This window comes from Natrix helvetica (assembly GCF_964273705.1).
Source record: "Natrix helvetica genome assembly, chromosome: 3".
Classification (NCBI taxonomy): Eukaryota; Metazoa; Chordata; class Lepidosauria; order Squamata; family Natricidae; genus Natrix; species Natrix helvetica.
The window spans coordinates 131,700,413-131,718,727 of NC_138549.1; the positions used below are offsets into that span (position 1 = coordinate 131,700,413).

An 18,315-nucleotide genomic window follows, 5' to 3' on the forward strand; every position below is an offset into this window, starting at 1 on the left:
AAAAAAGCCTCTAAAAAGTGCCCTCTACTGTGAGGCAGGAGAACTGTGTGCCTCATCTAGTGTAGTCTGACTTCTAAGGCGTTTTATGATCGTTCGAGCAGAGTTAAGCAAGGGTTAAAAGCCTAAAAAATCCTGAGGTAGGTGAGGCACACAGTTCTTCTGCATGAGGGCGCTTTTTTAGAGAGTGCTTTTTTAGAGGCTTCAACTCTGTCATTCTGTTTAAAGCTGCAGCATTGCGCCCGCTCTTCCTCCTCTCTCTGTTTCTGATGCCCCCCACCCTCACCACACGCTCCCTCTTTTCTTTCAGATTTCCTTTTTTCTTTAATAAATGCAATGCCAGTTGCCATTTGGATTGAGTCTTCTCTGTTGAGTTAACCTTGCATGAATTGCAAAGGGAGGAAGATTGGGGAGGGGGGAGAATGCGAGCCTTCCAAAGCTTCCAACAGATAGGTGGGTTAGTCAGTGGGCAATGTTCCCTCTAAGGTGCGCGCCTGCACGGCCGCGCACATAACAAGAAAACACCGTGCACCAGTTTCCAACTGCCACACAGTGTTTTTTAATGTGTTAAAATGATTTAAAATATTCCCCCTCCCTCCCTCCTCTCTCTGCATCGAACTCTCTCAAATCAAGGAAGACTCTGCCGGGAGACTGATGACGCTGCAGAAGGGAGAATTCCCATTGGTCCTCTGGGGCTTCATTGGTTCCTGGGAAAATGGGATTCGCTGGTTGTAGCCTGCATTTCTCTGCACATCCGGCGTTTCTCAGGCATTGGTCGACTTCTCCCTTCGCTTTGTGGAGAGAGGGAAGCAGCGTGGAATTGGACTGCCTGAGCCAAAGTGGTCGACGGGATCTTGAGACTTGATTTTTGAGCAGTGCCAATCCATTCCATTCTTTCCTTTCCCTTTCTGTCCTTCTTCTGTTTTCCCTTCCTTTTCCTTTTATTTCTTTTTTCCTTTCCTTTCTCCTTTCCTTTCTCCTTTCCTTTCTCCTTTCCTTTCTCCTTTCCTTTCTTTTCCTTTCATTTCCTTATTTCCTTTCCCTTCTTTTTTTCTTTTCCCTTCCCTTTCCCTCTCTTCTTCATCCTTTCCTTTCTTCTTTGCCATTTCCTTTCCTTTTTCCTTTCCTTCTTTTCTATTTCCCTTCCTTTTTCCTTTCCTTTCTCTTTTCCTTTCCTTTCCTTTTTCTTCTTTCCCATTTCCTTTCCTTTCCCTCCCCCTTCCTTCCCTTCCTTCCTTCCTGGGGGTCTGAGGGAAAGGGAGTGGACCCTTTTCCTTCTTGCCCCCCCCCCCAACATCTGCTCTGATGGCAAATGTGCTTTTTTGTGTGCTACAGTATGTGTAAAGAATGCTGATATGAGACCTTAAACATAACCCTTTAACTGCTGCCAATCAAATATTGAATAAGATAATTTGTAGGATTTTAATGTTTGTAAATCTGATTGTGATGACATCAGTGCCTCACCAGCCATAAACCTCACCGCACGTCACTGGGCTGCACATAGAATTTATTTAATGCTGCCTGCCACCACAAAACAGCCCATTCCATAGGATAGCACTATTTCACATGAGGCTTGAGAATCTGGTTGTAGAGAATTGTATAAAGATGACATTCCATTGAAAACCTTTTTTTAGCTGCTGATTAAGAATTGCCAAAGTTAAGAACATGCAGTAGTAGTGACTAACTTAAGACAGATAAAGCTCCACTTAATGATTTAATATCTCAGATAATAAAGGATAATTTGGATTAGTGAGCTTCTGTTTTGGCTTTGCTGTTTTGTTCATAGATAACTAAATAAATACAGTTAAAGTACCTAATTTTAATAAGGGAAAAGAGATGACCCAAGAAATTACAGACCATTAGTGTTGGAAACTCAGGAATTGCTTAGGAGAACCTGGTGGAAAAAGCAAGTGGCTTCTTGAAGGGATAAGTCACCTTTACACCAACAATTGGAGCTTTGCTTTTTCCATGTTTCTATACACAGGTATATTGATTTCAAATTGGTATTTAGATCTGTTTACCATTTTAAACTTTATTTTGATACATACTTTTATATATTTCATGATTTTAAAAGGATTTATCTTTTTCTTCAAATATTCGGGTTGCTTTAAAAATGAATCTTATAAGATGAGAACAGTGAAAAGAGAATATTTGCTAACTTCATAGGAGTTTGCATAGAAAAAGATCCATGGAAAAGATACATAAATGCACTATAAAATGTTTTTGTTGCATGCTTTATTTATTATTAGTAAAACATGCTTTATTCTGTTTATTTTTAATACATATCATTTTTACTCCTATTGTTTTATGACATCTTTAACAATTGTTCTTTTTTCTTCCCAGAACAATGTCCTGTTTCTACCTTACCAGCATTTGAAGGTTCTGAACCAATATTTGGTATCCCACGCCTTACATATTATTATCAGGTTTTCTACAAGTGCAAACCTGGATTTAAACCAATCGATGAAAGTAAAAGCTTTGTGGTGTGTCGTAAGGGTATCTGGGAACCAAATAAAGACGTATGCAAAAGTATGTCTTTTTCTTACTAGAAAAACGCATTTGTTTTTGTTCTGTTTAAAGAATATTATAAGACTTAAAATATTTTTTAAAACCCATCAAGGACCTCCTATTAGTGGTTGTTGTAATGTTTTCTTTGAAATATGCTAAACTTGACAGTTCTGGCTGAAGAACCTGGAGGATTGCTGGATGGTAAAAGAAAAGCTCTGACTCTTTGCTGACCTCTAGTGGTTATTTGGATTTTTCACCATGACACTTGGTCCTACATAAGCAGTGCTATAATGGGAAAAACTTCCCACAATTGTATAATGATATGGTTTTGATTAATGTTCATTAAGTATATAATATCAGTTATTGTGTCTATTGCTTATTTGTGAATTTGTGATTTAAAAGGTATCATGGGACCATACGGCTTTGGTTTCTTTGTCCTGAGCTGACAGAAGGGAAAAGAGTTGGGGGATATATCATCTGATCCTGTGCATTTTTACCGTGAAGTCTCAGTTCTGACTCACTGAGATTAATCGGTTTATCTAGTAATTTATACATATATTTCAGGATAAAATTATAGCTTTTGATATGTAAAGATCCATTCATGATTGGATTAAAATGCTCAATTGCTTCAATATTTATTTGGAAGTTGTGTATAGATTTGCAGGAAATCATATTATAAAATTTGGTAGTGCATTTAGAATAGGAAAACCTTGAGAAGTATCACACGAGAAAAAATATTGAAGAATATTTGCAGTAATAAGTAGAACTGGGTGGTAATCTATTTAAATTGACAAAATATTTTATGTTTTTATGTGGTAAAATAATGTATTTAGGAGGTAAAGTGATACTGCCTGCTGGATAACCACAAGACTACAACATACATAATTAAACTTAGTTCTTTTCACAATAGTGTCATGTTTGTTTATATTTGAGTATCTGAAATATTCATACAATTTACAAGTATGCTATCCTGCCTTCTCCCTCCTCCCCAGCAATATGTATCTCAAGCTACAAGGGATAGATTGAGCAAAAGAATACATTAAATTTTATGTCTCGAGTTGTCTTCCCTAAGCTAAATGAAGAAATGTGTTTAAATTTTATTATTTTGTATGCTGCACAAGAAAATAATGTTTCTTCCACTAGCATGCATGGTCCCTCTTGAAACACTTATTTTTTTGTTAACATGTAGTAGATTTAATTTTTCAGAATTGATCAATGTACAGTGTTCATTCAAAACAGTTGTATTTTTTTCTCATATTGGTTTTGAATATCATTTCAACACAGAAATGGTGAGTAGCATATTTATATTGTATATATATTGTATATTTTGAATGTTCTTTGGTTGAAGCATGTTCTTCTCAAATGGGCTTTTTTAGAAACTACAATATGCTGAAAATACCTTCAGAGAAAACATCTTTCGATAGCAAGATGAGCAGCATATAATTTTAATAAATAAATATTGTGTAGTGTGAAAAATGTGTTATATCTTGTAAGAAAAATCTGTTGAGAATATATGAAGATACATGGTAGTATTTGTAACTGCTATAGGTTTTTTTTTCTACACATAGGATTGGTTCCTTTTCTCTACCTTGGTCCCAAATCTAGGTCTTTTCGTCCTTCTCTCTATTCTAAGAAAATACTATACTGTTTTTTCTGCTGAGTAGAATGGAACACAGTTTTATATTGTCTGAAAAATTAAATAACCAACAACGATAACAATATAACCCAACATTAATGGAAAAAGATTGAATTAAAGAGAGAACGTGAGCTGGACCTTGTAATAAGAGAGCGTAGCACTCTTACAGATCTTTTTTTCTATCAGTGCATTCTCTGGCATTTAAATGACAATTTTTGGTTTATCCTGAGGACACTGATGAGTTTCAGTTGATTCACAGTACTTATCTGGGAGCAAGTCATGACTTCCATTATCTCTTGGGGGCCTTTTTGTTGATAAGTTCTTAGAATTGTATATACATGTGCAAATACATTTTCCATTTATGGATCTTGATAGGGAAGTAGTTACAAATCGTAACAATTAATAATCCCCCAATATTGTCTAAACACAATTTATTGTCTGTCTTAGTCTTTATCCATGATCATCTTGTATTTTTTTTCTAAATTGTTTCTCCCCTTCCTCCACCAGGAATATATTGTGGACAGCCTCCAAATATTATTGCTGGATTTCACAATGGAACTGCAACCACTTACCCTTTTGGAACAAAAATACATTACCGTTGTAGTAAAAATCTTTCCCTTATTGGGGCATCCATTATGGTCTGCAGTATTAATAAAAATCTAACAGAACTGTGGAAAGAGAAACCACCCATATGCAAAGGTTGATCTCCTCCTCCCTTCTTCAGTTTAAAACTTAATTGTTTTATGTTCCTTTTTATCTTTTCAGTAATATTGAACAATTATTTTACTTCGTTCTTGGTTCTCTCAGTTTCTCCAATTGTAGCCTTTTCTTAATCATATACTGTAAATGTAGTTTTATACAATACAATAGTAGAGTTGGAAGGGACCTTGGAGGCCTTCTAGTCCAACCCCCTGCCTAGGCAGGAAACCCTATACCGTTTCAGACAACCCTATACCGTTTCAGATGTTGGCTATCCAACATCTTCTTAAAGACGTCCAGTGTTGGGGCATTCACAACTTCTGGAGGCAAGCTGTTCCACTGATTAATTGTTCTAACTGTCACGAAATTTCTCCTCAGTTCTAAGTTGATTCTCTCCTTGATTAGTTTCCACCCATTGCTTCTTGTTCTACCCTCAGGTGCCTTGGAGAATAGTTTGACTCCGTCTTCTTTGTGGCAACCCCTGAGATATTGGAACACTGCTATCATGTCTCCCCTAGTCCTTCTTTCTCTTAAGCTAGACATACCCAGTTCCTGCAACCGTTCTTCATATGTTTTAGTCTCCAGTCCCTAATCATCTTTGTTGCTCTTCTCTGCACTCTTTCTAGAGTCTCCACATCTTTTTTACATCGTGGCGACCAGAACTGAATGCAGTATTCCAAGTGTGGCCTTACCAAGGCGTTATAAAGTGGTATTAACACTTCACGTGATCTTGATTCTATCCCTCTGTTGATGCAGCCTAGAACTGTGTTGGCTTTTTTGGCAGCTGCTGCACACTGCTGGCTCATATTTAAATGGTTGTCCACTAGAACTCCAAGATCCCTCTCACAGTTACTACTATTGAGCACGGTACCACCTATACTGTACCTGTGCATTCCGTTTTTGTTACCTAAATGTAGAACCTTACTCTTTTCACCATTGAATTTCATTTTATTAGATAGTGCCCAATGTTCAAGTTTGTCAAGATCCTTCTGTGTCTTAAGCCTATCTTCTGGAGTGTTGGCTATTCCTTCCAGCTTGGTGTCATCTGCAAATTTGATGAGTTCCCCATTTATCCCTTCAGCCGATTCACTCACACAGAGAGGGACTCCTACGGGTGCCGTCCACTAGGCTGTGCCAGCGGGCGGCGCCAAGGGGAAGGGCCTTCTCTGTGATGGGCCCGACCCTCTGGAATGACCTTCCCCCTGGTATTAGAACAACCACGGATCTCCGCTCCTTCCGTAAGAAGCTCAAAACCCACCTGTTTAATCTAGCCGGCTTGGCCTAATTCCAGCTCTCCCACCTCAGTCTGTATTTTTAAATTTCACGGGTTGGTCTTAGACTAAGTTTTTAATTTTTATAAATTTGTACAGGGGTTTAAAGTTTAATTCGATTTTAATTATATTTATGATTATTTGTATGGTTTTTAATTTGGTATCTGTACACCGCCCCGAGTCCCTTCGGGGAGAGGGGATGGTCTAGAAATAAAATAAAATAAATAAATAAAATTCTTTCATCCAAATCATTAATGAAGATGTTGAAGAGTACTGGGCCTAAAACAGAGCCTTGGGGTACTCCACTGCATACTTCCCTCCGTGTAGATGCAGTTCCATTGAGGACTACACCTTGAGGGCGGTTGGTCAGCCAGTTACGTATCCATCTGGTGGTGATGCTGTCTAACCCACATTCTTCTACTTTATCTAGTAGTAGGTTATGGTCTACCTTATCAAAAGCCTTACTGAAGTCCAAGTAAACTATATCAACGGCATTCCTCTGGTCCACTAATTTTGTCACATTATCAAAGAATGTAATAAGATTAGTCTGACATGATCTATTTTTGAAAAATCCATGTTGACTTTTGGCTATTACTTTGTTTGCTTCTAGGTGTTCGCAAATTCGTTGCTTGATTATTTTTTCCAGAATCTTTCCTGGTATTGAGGTCAGGCTGATAGGTCTGTAGTTTCCTGGATCTATTTTTTTCCCTTTTTTGAAGATGGGAACCACATCAGCTCTTTTCCAGTCCTCTGGTAGTTCCCCGGTGTTCCAGGATCTCTGAAAGATATAATTCAGTGGTTCTGAGATCTCGTCTGCTAGTTCCTCCAGAACCCTGGGGTGTAATCCATCTGGTCCTGGTGATTTGAATTCATCTAGACAGGTGCTCACTTACCATTTTCTTCCCTATTTCGATTTGTGTTCCTAATCTGATTTTTGTGGTGCTGCTTTTGATAGGTTGGACTGTTTTATCCCTTTGTGTAAAGACAGATGCAAAACATGAGTTAAATAGTTCTGCTTTCTTCCTGTTGCTTGTCACCTTCTTGTCACTTTCTCCTAGCAATGGACCAATTGTTTCCTTAACCTTTTTCTTGTTTTTAACATGTTGGAAGAAGCTTTTTTTGTTAGTTTTTATTTTGTGGCAAGCCTTTCTTCATTGTGAGCCTTAGCTTTCCTCACTTCATCTTTACAGGCTCGGGCTATTTGCTGATATTCTGCCTTAGTTATGTCCCCCTCCTTCCACTTTTTATACTTACCTTTTTTGTCTTTCAGTTTGTCAGATAGTTCTTTATGCAGCCATGCTGGTTTCTTTTGGGAGCTGTTATTTTTCTTCTTCATTGGTATTGTGCTAGACTGGGCTTTTGTAATCTCATTTTTCAAAATTTCCCAAGCTTCTTGAGTTGTTTCCCCCTTGAGGATTCTCATCCATGGAATTTTCCCCAAGCTCTCTCTAAGTTTATTGAAATTAGCTTTCTTAAAGTCCAAGACTCTAGTTTGGCTTTGTTCTACTACTTGTGTTTGGATAATGTTGAATTCCAATATTGCATGGTCACTTGCCCCCAGGGTTCCTATGGCTTCAACAACTTCTATCATTTCCTCTCTGTTAGTGAGAATTAAGTCCAATATGGCTGATCCCCTTGTTCCCTTCTCTACCTTTTGGGAAACAAAGTTGTCTGCTAGGTTTGTTAGGAACCTGTTGGATCTTCCACGTGGTGCAGAGTTTGTTTCCCAGTTGATGTCAGGGTAGTTAAAATCTCCCATTACTATTGTGATGTGCTTCCTACATACCTTAGTTAGCTGACTAGTAAAAAGTTCATCAACTTCCTCTGCTTGGTTGGGTGGCCTGTAGTATAGACCTATGGCAATGTCATTTCCCCCACAACCTTTAATATTGACCCAAATGCTTTCAAGATAGTTCTCATCATTGTTGTGCTCTATTTCTGTAGAGATGTAGTTATTTCTTATATATAGTGCAACTCCACCTCCTCTTTTATTTGGTCTATTTCTTTTAAATAATTTAAATCCTTCTAGCTGTATGTTCCATTTGTCGGTTTCATCCCATCAAGTTTCTGTAATGGCAATAATATCGTATCTGCCCTCTTTTACTTGAATTTCTAATTCGCCCTGTTTATTCCTCATACTCTGTCCATTGGTGTATAGACATTTGAGTCCATTTTGATTGACCTTGTGTTTATTGTCTACATAACCTGTGTTATGCCTGACTGCCCCTATTTTCTTGCCAGTTGTGTGATTCATGCACATGGTATGGCAATCACTATTAAATGCTTGGTTTTGCTTGACAGCAGGAGTGATAATCTTACCCACACACACATCTATGTTACATGCACTTATAACCCTATGAATTTTAGTTTGCTGGGGACAGAAATGTTCTGTATCTATTAATTCTCTGTCCCCGCTCTTCAGTTTAAATGTTTATCAAGAAAATCTGTGAATTTAATGCCAAGTAACTCAGTCCCTTTCTTGGATGGGTGCAACCCATCTCTTTTATACAGTTTTTCATTGGACCAGCTACAGGCATCATGACTAATAAAATCAAAGCCTTCCCTTTTACACCACTCCTTTAGCCAAACATTAAACTCTGCTACATGCTGGCCCTTCCCTTTTTGTTCCTTATATACAGGTAAAACCTCTGAAAAGATAAGCCTACAACCTATACTATTAAGTTCATACCCCAAGTTCTGGAAATCATTCTGCACAGAAAGTACATCTTTTTGGGACAGATCATTTGTGCCAAGATGTATAACAGCATCAACGTCACAGTCCTTACTTGCATTCTTGACTATCTTAAGAATACGCCTCTTGTCTCTGCTGGCAGTAGCACCTAGCAGACACCTGACCTCTTTTAAAACCTCCATATCCTCTCCTAAATTTACATCCCTTACGATTGAATCACCAACCAGAAGGTGGCTTCTCTTTTTGCTTACCTTGCTCTTCTTCTGTGACTGATGTGTGATACCTGGTTCCCCATTTCGCATTTCCGAAGAAGGTTCTTCGTTTTGGACCATGATCCTCTGCTTATTTGAGTCATCATTATCACAACTACCTTGACCAATCTCTTTAGTGTCCCCATTAAGGTCAGCAAGGGCACTATATCTGTTTTGCTGGGTCACAGCAAAAGCTTTGCGTTTATGGTTCACAGCTCTCAACCTGCCAGATCCCACGGTTGTCCAGACTGCTCTTCTCCTGCAAGATCTTTGTGGCAGAGGGGGCTGATAGCATGGCATCTCCATAGAGTGGAATGGCTGAACTGGACACCTAGTTTCTCCTTGGAGAGAACAGATTACAGATTCTAGATAGGTAATCTGTCTATGTAGACTAGTAATTTGTTTACAAAGGGGACAGTATCCAAATTTGACAAGAGTACTGCGAAAGACAGGTGCAAGACAGCTATTACATTGAACTAAGCCGGTCATTTTGAAATAAAATAAAATCACAATCTCAAGCACACTAATCCAGAATGTATTATTGCTATTTTGGTTTATAGATATATGATTCGCTCACCAGTCCTCTTTGTCTCTCTGACTCACCCCCCTTCTATTCAGCAGCTCAAATCCCAGCTTCAGGAAGGTTCAAATGATATGGAATTTAAGGGCCCCCACCACAGTCTCTTTGTCTCTGAGACTCACCCCCCTTCCATCCAGCAGCTCCAATCCCTGCTTCAGGAAGGTTTAAATGATATGGAGTTTAAGGGCCCCCACCACAGTCTCTTGGTGTTTTTATATTTAATTGATCGATACCAACTGATGGAAATCAAAGTGGCATATAAAGAAATTTATTTTATTTATTTATTTTATTTGATTTCTACACCGCCCCCTCTCCCCGAAGGGATTCGGGGCGGTGTACAGGTACCAAATTAAAAACCATACAAATAATCATAAATATAATTAAAATCGAATTAAACTTTAAACCCCTGTACAAATTTATAAAATTTAAAAACTTAGCCTAAGACCACCCGCGAAATTTAAAAATACAGACTGAGGTGGGAGAGCTAGAATTAGGCCAAGCCGGCTAGATTAAACAGGTGGGTTTTTAGCTTCTTACGGAAGGAGCGGAGGTCCGTGGTTCTAATATCAGGGGGAAGGTCATTCCAGAGGGTCGGGCCCATCACAGAGAAGGCCCTTTCCCTGAGCGCCGCCCGCTGGCACAGCCTAGTGGACGGCACCCGGAGGAGTCCCTCTCTGTGTGAGCGAATCGGCCGAAGGGATGTGTGGGGCAGGATACGATCCCGCAAATAGCTAGGCCCTGTGCCATGGAGTGCTTTGAAGATGATAATCAGCACCTTGAAACGCACCCGAAAAGCTACAGGTAGCCAGTGCAGCCCGCGCAGGAGAGGTGTTACGTGGGAGTATCTAGTGACTCACGAGACTGCCCGCGCGGCCGCATTCTGAACCAACTGCAGTCTTCGGGTGCATCTCAAGGGGAGCCCTATGTAGAGAGCGTTACAGTAGTCTAGCCGGGACGTCACAGGCGCATGGGTGACTGTGCGAAGGGCGTTCCTGTCCAATAGGGAACGCAATTGGCGCACCAGGCGAACCTGGTGAAACGCCCCCCTTGCCACGGCTGTCACATGGTCGTCCATTGACAGCCGGGCATCTAGGAGGACGCCCAAATTGCGTACCCGATCCACCGGGGCCAGATGTTCGCCCCCAATGGCCAGTGATGGAATCAGCTGGTTGAACCGGGGTGCCGGTAGCCACAGCCACTCCGTCTTGGACGGGATGAGCTTGAGTCTGTTACTTCCCATCCAGATCCGTACGGCTTCCAGACACCGGGACATCACTTTGACGGCATCGTTGGGGTGGTTCGGGGTAGAGATGTACAGCTAGGTATCATCCGCGTACAGATGGTAATCTACCCCGAACCCACGAATGATCTCGCCCAGCGGCTTCATATATGCATTGAACAGGAGAGGCGAGAGGACCGACTCCTGTGGCACCCCACAAGTGAGCGGCCTCGAGGTCGACCTCTGCCCTCCTGCCAATACAAATTGCACTCGGCCAGAGAGGTAGGAGGAGAACCACCGCAGAATGGTGCCCCTCACCCCCAGCCCCTCCAGTCGATGCAATAGGATACCATGGTCGATGGTATCAAAAGCCGCCGAGAGGTCTAGTAGGACCAGGATGGAGGAGCAACCCCCATCTCTGGCCCTCCAGAGATCATCCACCAATGCGACCAATGTCGTCTCCATGCTGTGGCCGGGCCGGAAACCGGACTGGCGCGGGTCCAGATAATCAGTTTCCTCCAGGTGGCATGGAAACTGTTGTGCCACCACACTCTCTACAACCTTCGCCAGGAAGCAAAGGTTGGAGACGGGACGGTAGTTGGCTAACACAGTTGGGTCCAGGGAAGGCTTCTTGAGTAGGGGCCTCACCACCGCCTCTTTCAGGACGGCCGGCAAGAACCCCTCACTCACAGAAGCGTTAACTAACTCCTGGAGCCAGCCTCGTGTGACCTCCCAGGATGCCAGTACAAGGCAGGAGGGACACGGGTCCAGTAAACATGTGGTGGCTCGCAGTCGCCTACGCAGCCTGTCCATATCGTCGGAAGTAACAGAGTCAAACTCCTCCCAGAGTGGAGCCTCAAGACCCACCTCCGACGTCCCCTCTAGACCACTAGTAGAGACCAACTCGCTTCGAATCTGACCGATTTTGTCCTGCAGATACTCCCCAAATTCCTCTGCTCTACCCGGCAAAAGGGCTTCCCGCGGCCTCTGTTGAAGGAGGGAGCGGGTTACCCCAAACAGAGCGGCAGGGCGGTTATCTGCGGACGCAGATAAGGGTGGCACAATACTGATGCTTGGCCACTCTTAACGCCACAAGGTAAGTCCGTAAATGGGCTCTCACCTGTGATCGGTCAGATTCAGAGCGTGACGATCTCCATCTGCTCTCTAGGCGTCTCTTGCGGCGCTTCATCACCCTCAGCTCCTCGGTAAACCAAATAACAGTTAAAAGTTTTCATTTCAAATTTGATTCAAAGTCCCAGGAAAAAGATTTGCCTTTTGGAGGAGAAATCACTGGAGATTTCTGCTGCACTGTATTTTTGGATTACGCTCAGGTGAAAAACAGATTAAAAATATACAGAAACAATCTGTGATATTTTATATCTTATGGTTGTATTTATTTTCCTATCTTATTAGGGGTATTCTGTAACGATCCAGTGGTAGAACATGGAATAATGATAACTGAACCTGAGAAGACATATACATATGGAAGCAAAGTTAAATTTCAGTGCAAAATTGGGTATTTTATGATTGGAAATTATTTGATTCGATGTGAACAGAACAACAATTGGGTTCCCATAGTACCATCATGTAAAAAGAGTAAGATCTTACATTTTTAAATACTAGATTGGAATTTCTTGGTAATAAATAATTTAAATGAAGCCCTCAGAATGGTTAATATTCATACAATGAAATTCATACCTTGACTTCTATTTATCCCATTCAATGTTATGTAGGGTCTTGTCCAACTGTGGAAAATTGGTCATGTGTGAGCAGCATAATTATTCATATAATAATAGTAGCGTAATATAGAATGACAGGCATCCCAAAGTTGAGAAAAATGTTCTTGATAGCATTTCCTCCTCCAATTTTTGATTAACACAACTCTATGTGACCAGCCAAAATCATCCTATGAACTTGTTTGTTTGTTTATTGGATTTATATGCCACCCTTCTCCCAAAGGACTCAGGGCGGCATACAACATTAAAAAAACACATATTACAAAAGTTAAAAGGAAATTAGATAGGCTATCCGAAAACAAACCCAATAAGTATTAATAACATTTTAAAAAGTGGATTAAAATTAACAAATCAATCATCTATTTTATTTTATTCAGGCCAGGCTGGCTTGTAGCAAAGGGGTTTTTATACTGGATCTCTGCCCTATTTTAATGAGGACATACTGAGCAAATAAGATCTTTTCTTATTTTCATATTTTTACCTGTGGGTGGACGAGCAGGAAATAACCCAGCAGTACAAAAAAGACGGAATCATGGAAATTGAATTTCAGTTAAAAATCTAATCTCCGTCAATTATTGTATGGGAGATATTAGCTGAGGATTCAAAAGAAGAACACCAAGTTGGAAGAAGGAGAAATAGAAAAAGTAGAAAAATCCATAAGCACAAAGTACTTTAAGTTGTAAGTGTACAGCAAATACTGGGAAAAGGAACTGGTGGGCAGGGATTATTTACTTGAGAAGATGTTACTGATTGATTAGATTTCGGTCACACTTTTCCTTCAGGAACACAAGGAAAAACACATAGCACTTTTTCTTTCATTTTTCTCCACAACAATAGCCCTCTAAGGTAGTTTTGTCAAAAAGAAGGAGTGAGCTGGCAAAAACTACCCAGTGAACTTCTGTGGCTGAGGATGAATATGAATTTTTGCAATGTTTTTACAAGCAGGTTACTATCTAATAAATGAGTGAAGCACCAATGAATAATGAGCCTCAAAAATGCCTTATGAAGATCAGTGGCACCTGACTACATATATAGTGGCTGCCTTTAAAGCAGACTACTCGCAGGCTATTACCTGGGCACTGCCAAAAGAAAAGCCATAGTTTCCCGCCCTTTGGGGTGGTATAAGGACAAGAATTACAGTTTTAATCATAATTTCTAGAATCACAAACGCACTACATTATATCTTAGTACGGTGCATGCCATATTATTTTAGCTTTCACTGAATAAATAAAATAGGTTCTGATTAATGTTGTAGAGTGGGAAGGAACTGTTAGGCTCTCTTGTGAATTTTTGTGCTATGTTTATGGATACTTGTGGGTTTTTTGTTTGTTGGCTGAAACACTTACTTGGGGTGTACTGATCAGAATGGAGGTTTGGAGTTTGGAGCTGGCTGGGCTGGACAGGAGCAGACTCCAGAGAAGAGCTGTACTTATTATTTTACTGCACTGGCCACTTTATGGCATTTTACAGTCCTATTTTGCGTACCATGTTTGCTTTTTTGTTGTGGATGTGGCAGCATTTTGTGGACTCCTAGTCAAGCTCTTAGTCTGTTTTTTTCTGGAAGAGCAGGCTGCTGCCAGATGCTGAGAGCAGCCTGTCACACCAAGAAACCTCTGACCCATAGCATGGCAAGCAGCCCCAAGGCTAGGCAGAATGCAGAGTAGCCAAAAGGTCAGAGGTGGTGGCAAATAGGCGGGTGGGAGGAGTTGAAGGTGAGGCACTTCCTTGCTTTGAAGAACTGAGGGTTGGAGCTGAGGGTCCATACCTGGAATGAATTGGATTGGAATGTCCTTGGGAAATTAAAATAAAACCCAGAGGAAGGGAAGGCCACAATAAATGATTTTTATTGTTGCAACAACAAAAACAGCCCACAAACAAACTAGGCCTACACAGATACTTCCCCAGGGCATGATTTGAAGGATAATTTAAACTGAAATGAAGTTCAATTAATCTTTTAGTCTGGTTGCCTAGAAACCTATTTATAGATACATCAAAGTGTAATTTAGTGTAAGATAGACACATCTCTAGCTTGAAATGGATCAAATGTGTGACTGTGTAATGTGAATATGAACTAATCAGGAAAAACTGAATTGTAACATACTGTCAGCATTATCAGAATGTAGATAGATGATATGTCTTGATAATTTTTGCATAAAAACTCTTTTTATTAGTTGCTCCAGGCATATGTGGTCCTCCATCGATCCTCAATGGCTACATAGAGCCTTTGCAACCTCAGTATGAAACTGGAAAAACAGTTGTCATAACTTGCAACCGGAACTATTCTTTTGTTGATGACACCATAATAATGACTATACAGTGTCAAGGTTATAATCTCTGGCATCCTCCTGCACAATTATGTTTATGTAAGTATAAATCTAGATGTGAAGTGTTCTCTTCTATTGCTTCTAATGCTTTAATGTAGACAAAGGTGGCTATATTGGGGAAATATGTTTTAAATATTATCAGTTTCCATAGTGAATATTGACTGGTTCAGTAAGTACTTATTAAATTCCTTATAACACATATAAGAATGAACTTCTAAATACTATACCGAAGCTAAAATCATAGACTTTTTGAAATAATCTAAAAATGAACATGATATAGTGGTACTGTGATATTCATCCCTAATTGGTTCCAAGAGATGCGATGAGTACCAAAAATGATAAGTACCAAACATTTTTCCCCATAAGGAATAATGTAGTGAGTCACATGAGAGGTGACACTGAAAAGAACCTATGGCACGCATGGCTTTGCCCTATCAGCTGGCCAGCGTGCATGTGTGCACTGTCCAGCTGACCTTCTTTTGAGGCCGTTTTTCGCTCTCCGGAGGCTTCCCTGAAGCCTCCAAAGCGCGGAAAACTGGCCTATGGGCAAACTGAAAGTTCGGCAACAAACTTCCGGTTTGCATGTAGGACTGTTTTTCACCCTACGGAGCATTCAGGAGGCTTCCCTGAAGGCTCCGGAGGTCGAAAATCAGCCCTATGGACAAACAGGAAGTCACTTCCGGTTTGCTCGTAGGGCCGTTTTTTGCCCTCTGGAGCCTTCAGAGAAACCTCCTTCAGGGAAGCCTCCTGAAGGCCCTTGAAAGCTCCGGAGGTCGAAAATCAGTCCTACAGACAAACCAGAGGTCACCATTCCCGAACTTCCGGGTTCCCCGTAGGTCCGTTTTTCGGCCTCCGGAGACTTCAGGGAAGCTCCTGCGGCCTCCAGAGGGCCAGGGGGGTGGGGGAAGCTGTTTTCGCCCTTCCCAGGCTCCTAGAAAGCCTCTGGAGGCTGGGGAAGGTGAAAAAACCATGACAAAAGTGTGTGTGTGTGTGTGCATATGCGCGCATTGAGGGGGGGTGTCACGAAAATTCCATTATGGGTGTGGCATGCCGGCACACAACCCCCCTGTGTTCCCCCTGCTTTTGGCACATCAGCCAAAAAAGGTTTGCCATCACTGTTCTAGCTTGTGCATTGAGTACCAGACAAACAATGAATATTAGGACAACATTTTCACATCAAGATCTGTTGTGTACCAAATTTGATAAGTTTCAAAGCAATTGAGTATCAAAGTTCCACTTTACATTGTTTTAATGATTAGAAAAAAATGGATAGAAAAAATGAAAATTATGCTACAACCGTAAAATAAGAGGTTAATTTACAACTATACTTTTAACTGCTGCATAACAAAATCTGAAGCTACTTCTTTAGACTCTACTTTCTTTCTCTTCTTCCCACATTTTATTGGCCCTTTCCTTTCTTTTAAATATTAGTTCTTTTTAGTTTTTATCTTTATTGTATTAAAATTTGGTAGAGTATTTTTTTAAAAGATGCTTTAAGATTGGATTTTCCAGATATTTACAGGAGAGGCAGAATATTGCACGTTTTTGTTGACAGTTTCTGAACATTGTAATGTATTGCGTGATGAATTTAAATGAAAGTTTAGTTTGTACTGAAAAAGATTAGGAACAATGCAGACAAACCATTATACGGAAGTAATTTTTCTAAGTCCCACAATAATCCTCTTGTCACTGTAGCAGGGTAACTTTGGAAAAGGATGTTTGGCCCTGGTACGGGCCGGCCGGCCTCTCTCTCTCTCTCTCTCTCTCTCTCTCTCTCTCTCTCTCTCTCTCTCTCTCCCTCCCTCCCTCCCTCCCTCCCTCCATCCATCCATCCATCCATCCATCCATCCATCCATCCTATTGCATATAAATATCTTCTCATCTATTGCAAACAAAACAAAACTTGCAATGGTTTTAAGATTGAATATTAAGGATTAGGGAAAATAAAAGAATAAAATACAATTCTTTATTGGCTGAAGGTGATTGGACGCACACAAGGAAGTTGTTTTCAGTGCATAAACTCTCAGGGTACAAGCCACAAGTGATAAATCATGATCATCATTAGAAAATACAATAATCATGAATCATAAGATACAGCATTCAGTGATAGTCATAGAATGCTAAATATGCAATCAACGTAACTCATAATAGGATTCTAAATACCGTGTTTTCCCCAAAATAAGACAGGTTCTTATTTTCTTTTGCCCCATGAAATATGGCCTTGGGCTTATTATAGAGGGAGGGCTTATTGTTTTGGGGTTGCCGGGCAGCTGCTCCCTTGCCAACGGGCTCCCGAAGAGCCGGGCACAGCCTCGGGCGAAGCAGCCATGAGGTGACCACACTCACGAGCAACCGCCTGGCAAACCCCCTCTCCAGCCAGGCAGAGCACCATTCACTGACCTAGGGGGTATCCCTAAGGCACCAAGCCACATGGCGCTCGTATTTTCGGGGAAACACGGTAAAAGCAATCGGCATAAGTCGTGAGATACAAACAACAAAGTTATAGTCATAAAGGAATAGGTAATAAGATAGATGAGAAGGATAAGTAATACAGCTCTACTAAGTGGTTTGACATCCCAAGGCACAGACAGTATTGTGGGGATTAACAGAGTGATAGCATGGAGGAAAAACTGTCTGTTTGCCTCATTGTTTTAATATTTTGCATCAATTTCAGTATATGCTTTTTTTTTTGGCTTATAATACCTATTTGTATTTTTAGTTAAAACTTCACCAGATAATTTTCATCTTTTCATCAATCATGGAAAAATAGTCCGTGGGGGAAAAACATATTACAGGCCTGGAGATGAGGTGGATATTGCATGCCATGGTGGCTATGTATTGAAAGGGCCATCTAAGATTAAATATATTGGTGGGGAAAAATGGCTTCCTAGTGTCCCAACTTGTCATCTGAGTAAGTATCAATGAGAATATATATCTATACTAAATATACATTGTTTTAACTGCCTAGAAATTATTTACTGTTCTCTTTTTAAAATATAGCATGGATTTGAAGATTGTAGAATTCTAATCTGACAAAATATATTGAAGGCTGAAGAAAGCTGCTTTGCTTTTTTCACAAAAAAGAAAAATACTACTTAATGCAACTATCTAGGAAGAAACCTCATTCACTCAGCTAGAAGACTATGCATTCCCATTTTACCTCTCTATTCCCTTTGTTTCTTATGTGAACAGAAATCAGATTTTACCTTGTTGTAGCAAGGTAAAATAAAAATTGGAAGTTCTGGTCTTTTTAAACCTGTATGTTTTCTGCCAGCTCCTATAGTGTGTAAATAACATTTTAGTACCTCTGTCCTGAAAACTTGTTTGTCACAGTCAATCAGATATTCAGATTGGATTTGGATTTTGTTCCTCTGCTGTTTGAGGGATTTCTTTTCTGCTCAG

The 18,315-nt window shown here is 40.4% G+C and overlaps 2 protein-coding genes across 8 annotated transcripts in view; both read left to right on the forward strand.

Annotated features, from left to right (window-relative positions):
• CR2 (complement C3d receptor 2) overlaps nucleotides 1-18,315 on the forward strand; it is an 80,775-nt gene that overhangs the window by 40,192 nt on the left and 22,268 nt on the right. The gene's annotated exons all lie outside the window — the stretch shown is intronic.
• LOC309389532 (C4b-binding protein-like) overlaps nucleotides 1-18,315 on the forward strand; it is a 34,322-nt gene that overhangs the window by 5,560 nt on the left and 10,447 nt on the right. For both annotated transcript variants that reach the window (XM_081948040.1, XM_081948041.1), the window contains exons 2-6: nucleotides 2,341-2,526; nucleotides 4,649-4,840; nucleotides 12,267-12,449; nucleotides 14,761-14,952; nucleotides 17,633-17,824. In XM_081948040.1, coding sequence (XP_081804166.1) covers nucleotides 2,341-2,526; nucleotides 4,649-4,840; nucleotides 12,267-12,449; nucleotides 14,761-14,952; nucleotides 17,633-17,824 — 945 coding nt within the window. The remainder of the gene's footprint in view (nucleotides 1-2,340; nucleotides 2,527-4,648; nucleotides 4,841-12,266; nucleotides 12,450-14,760; nucleotides 14,953-17,632; nucleotides 17,825-18,315) is intronic.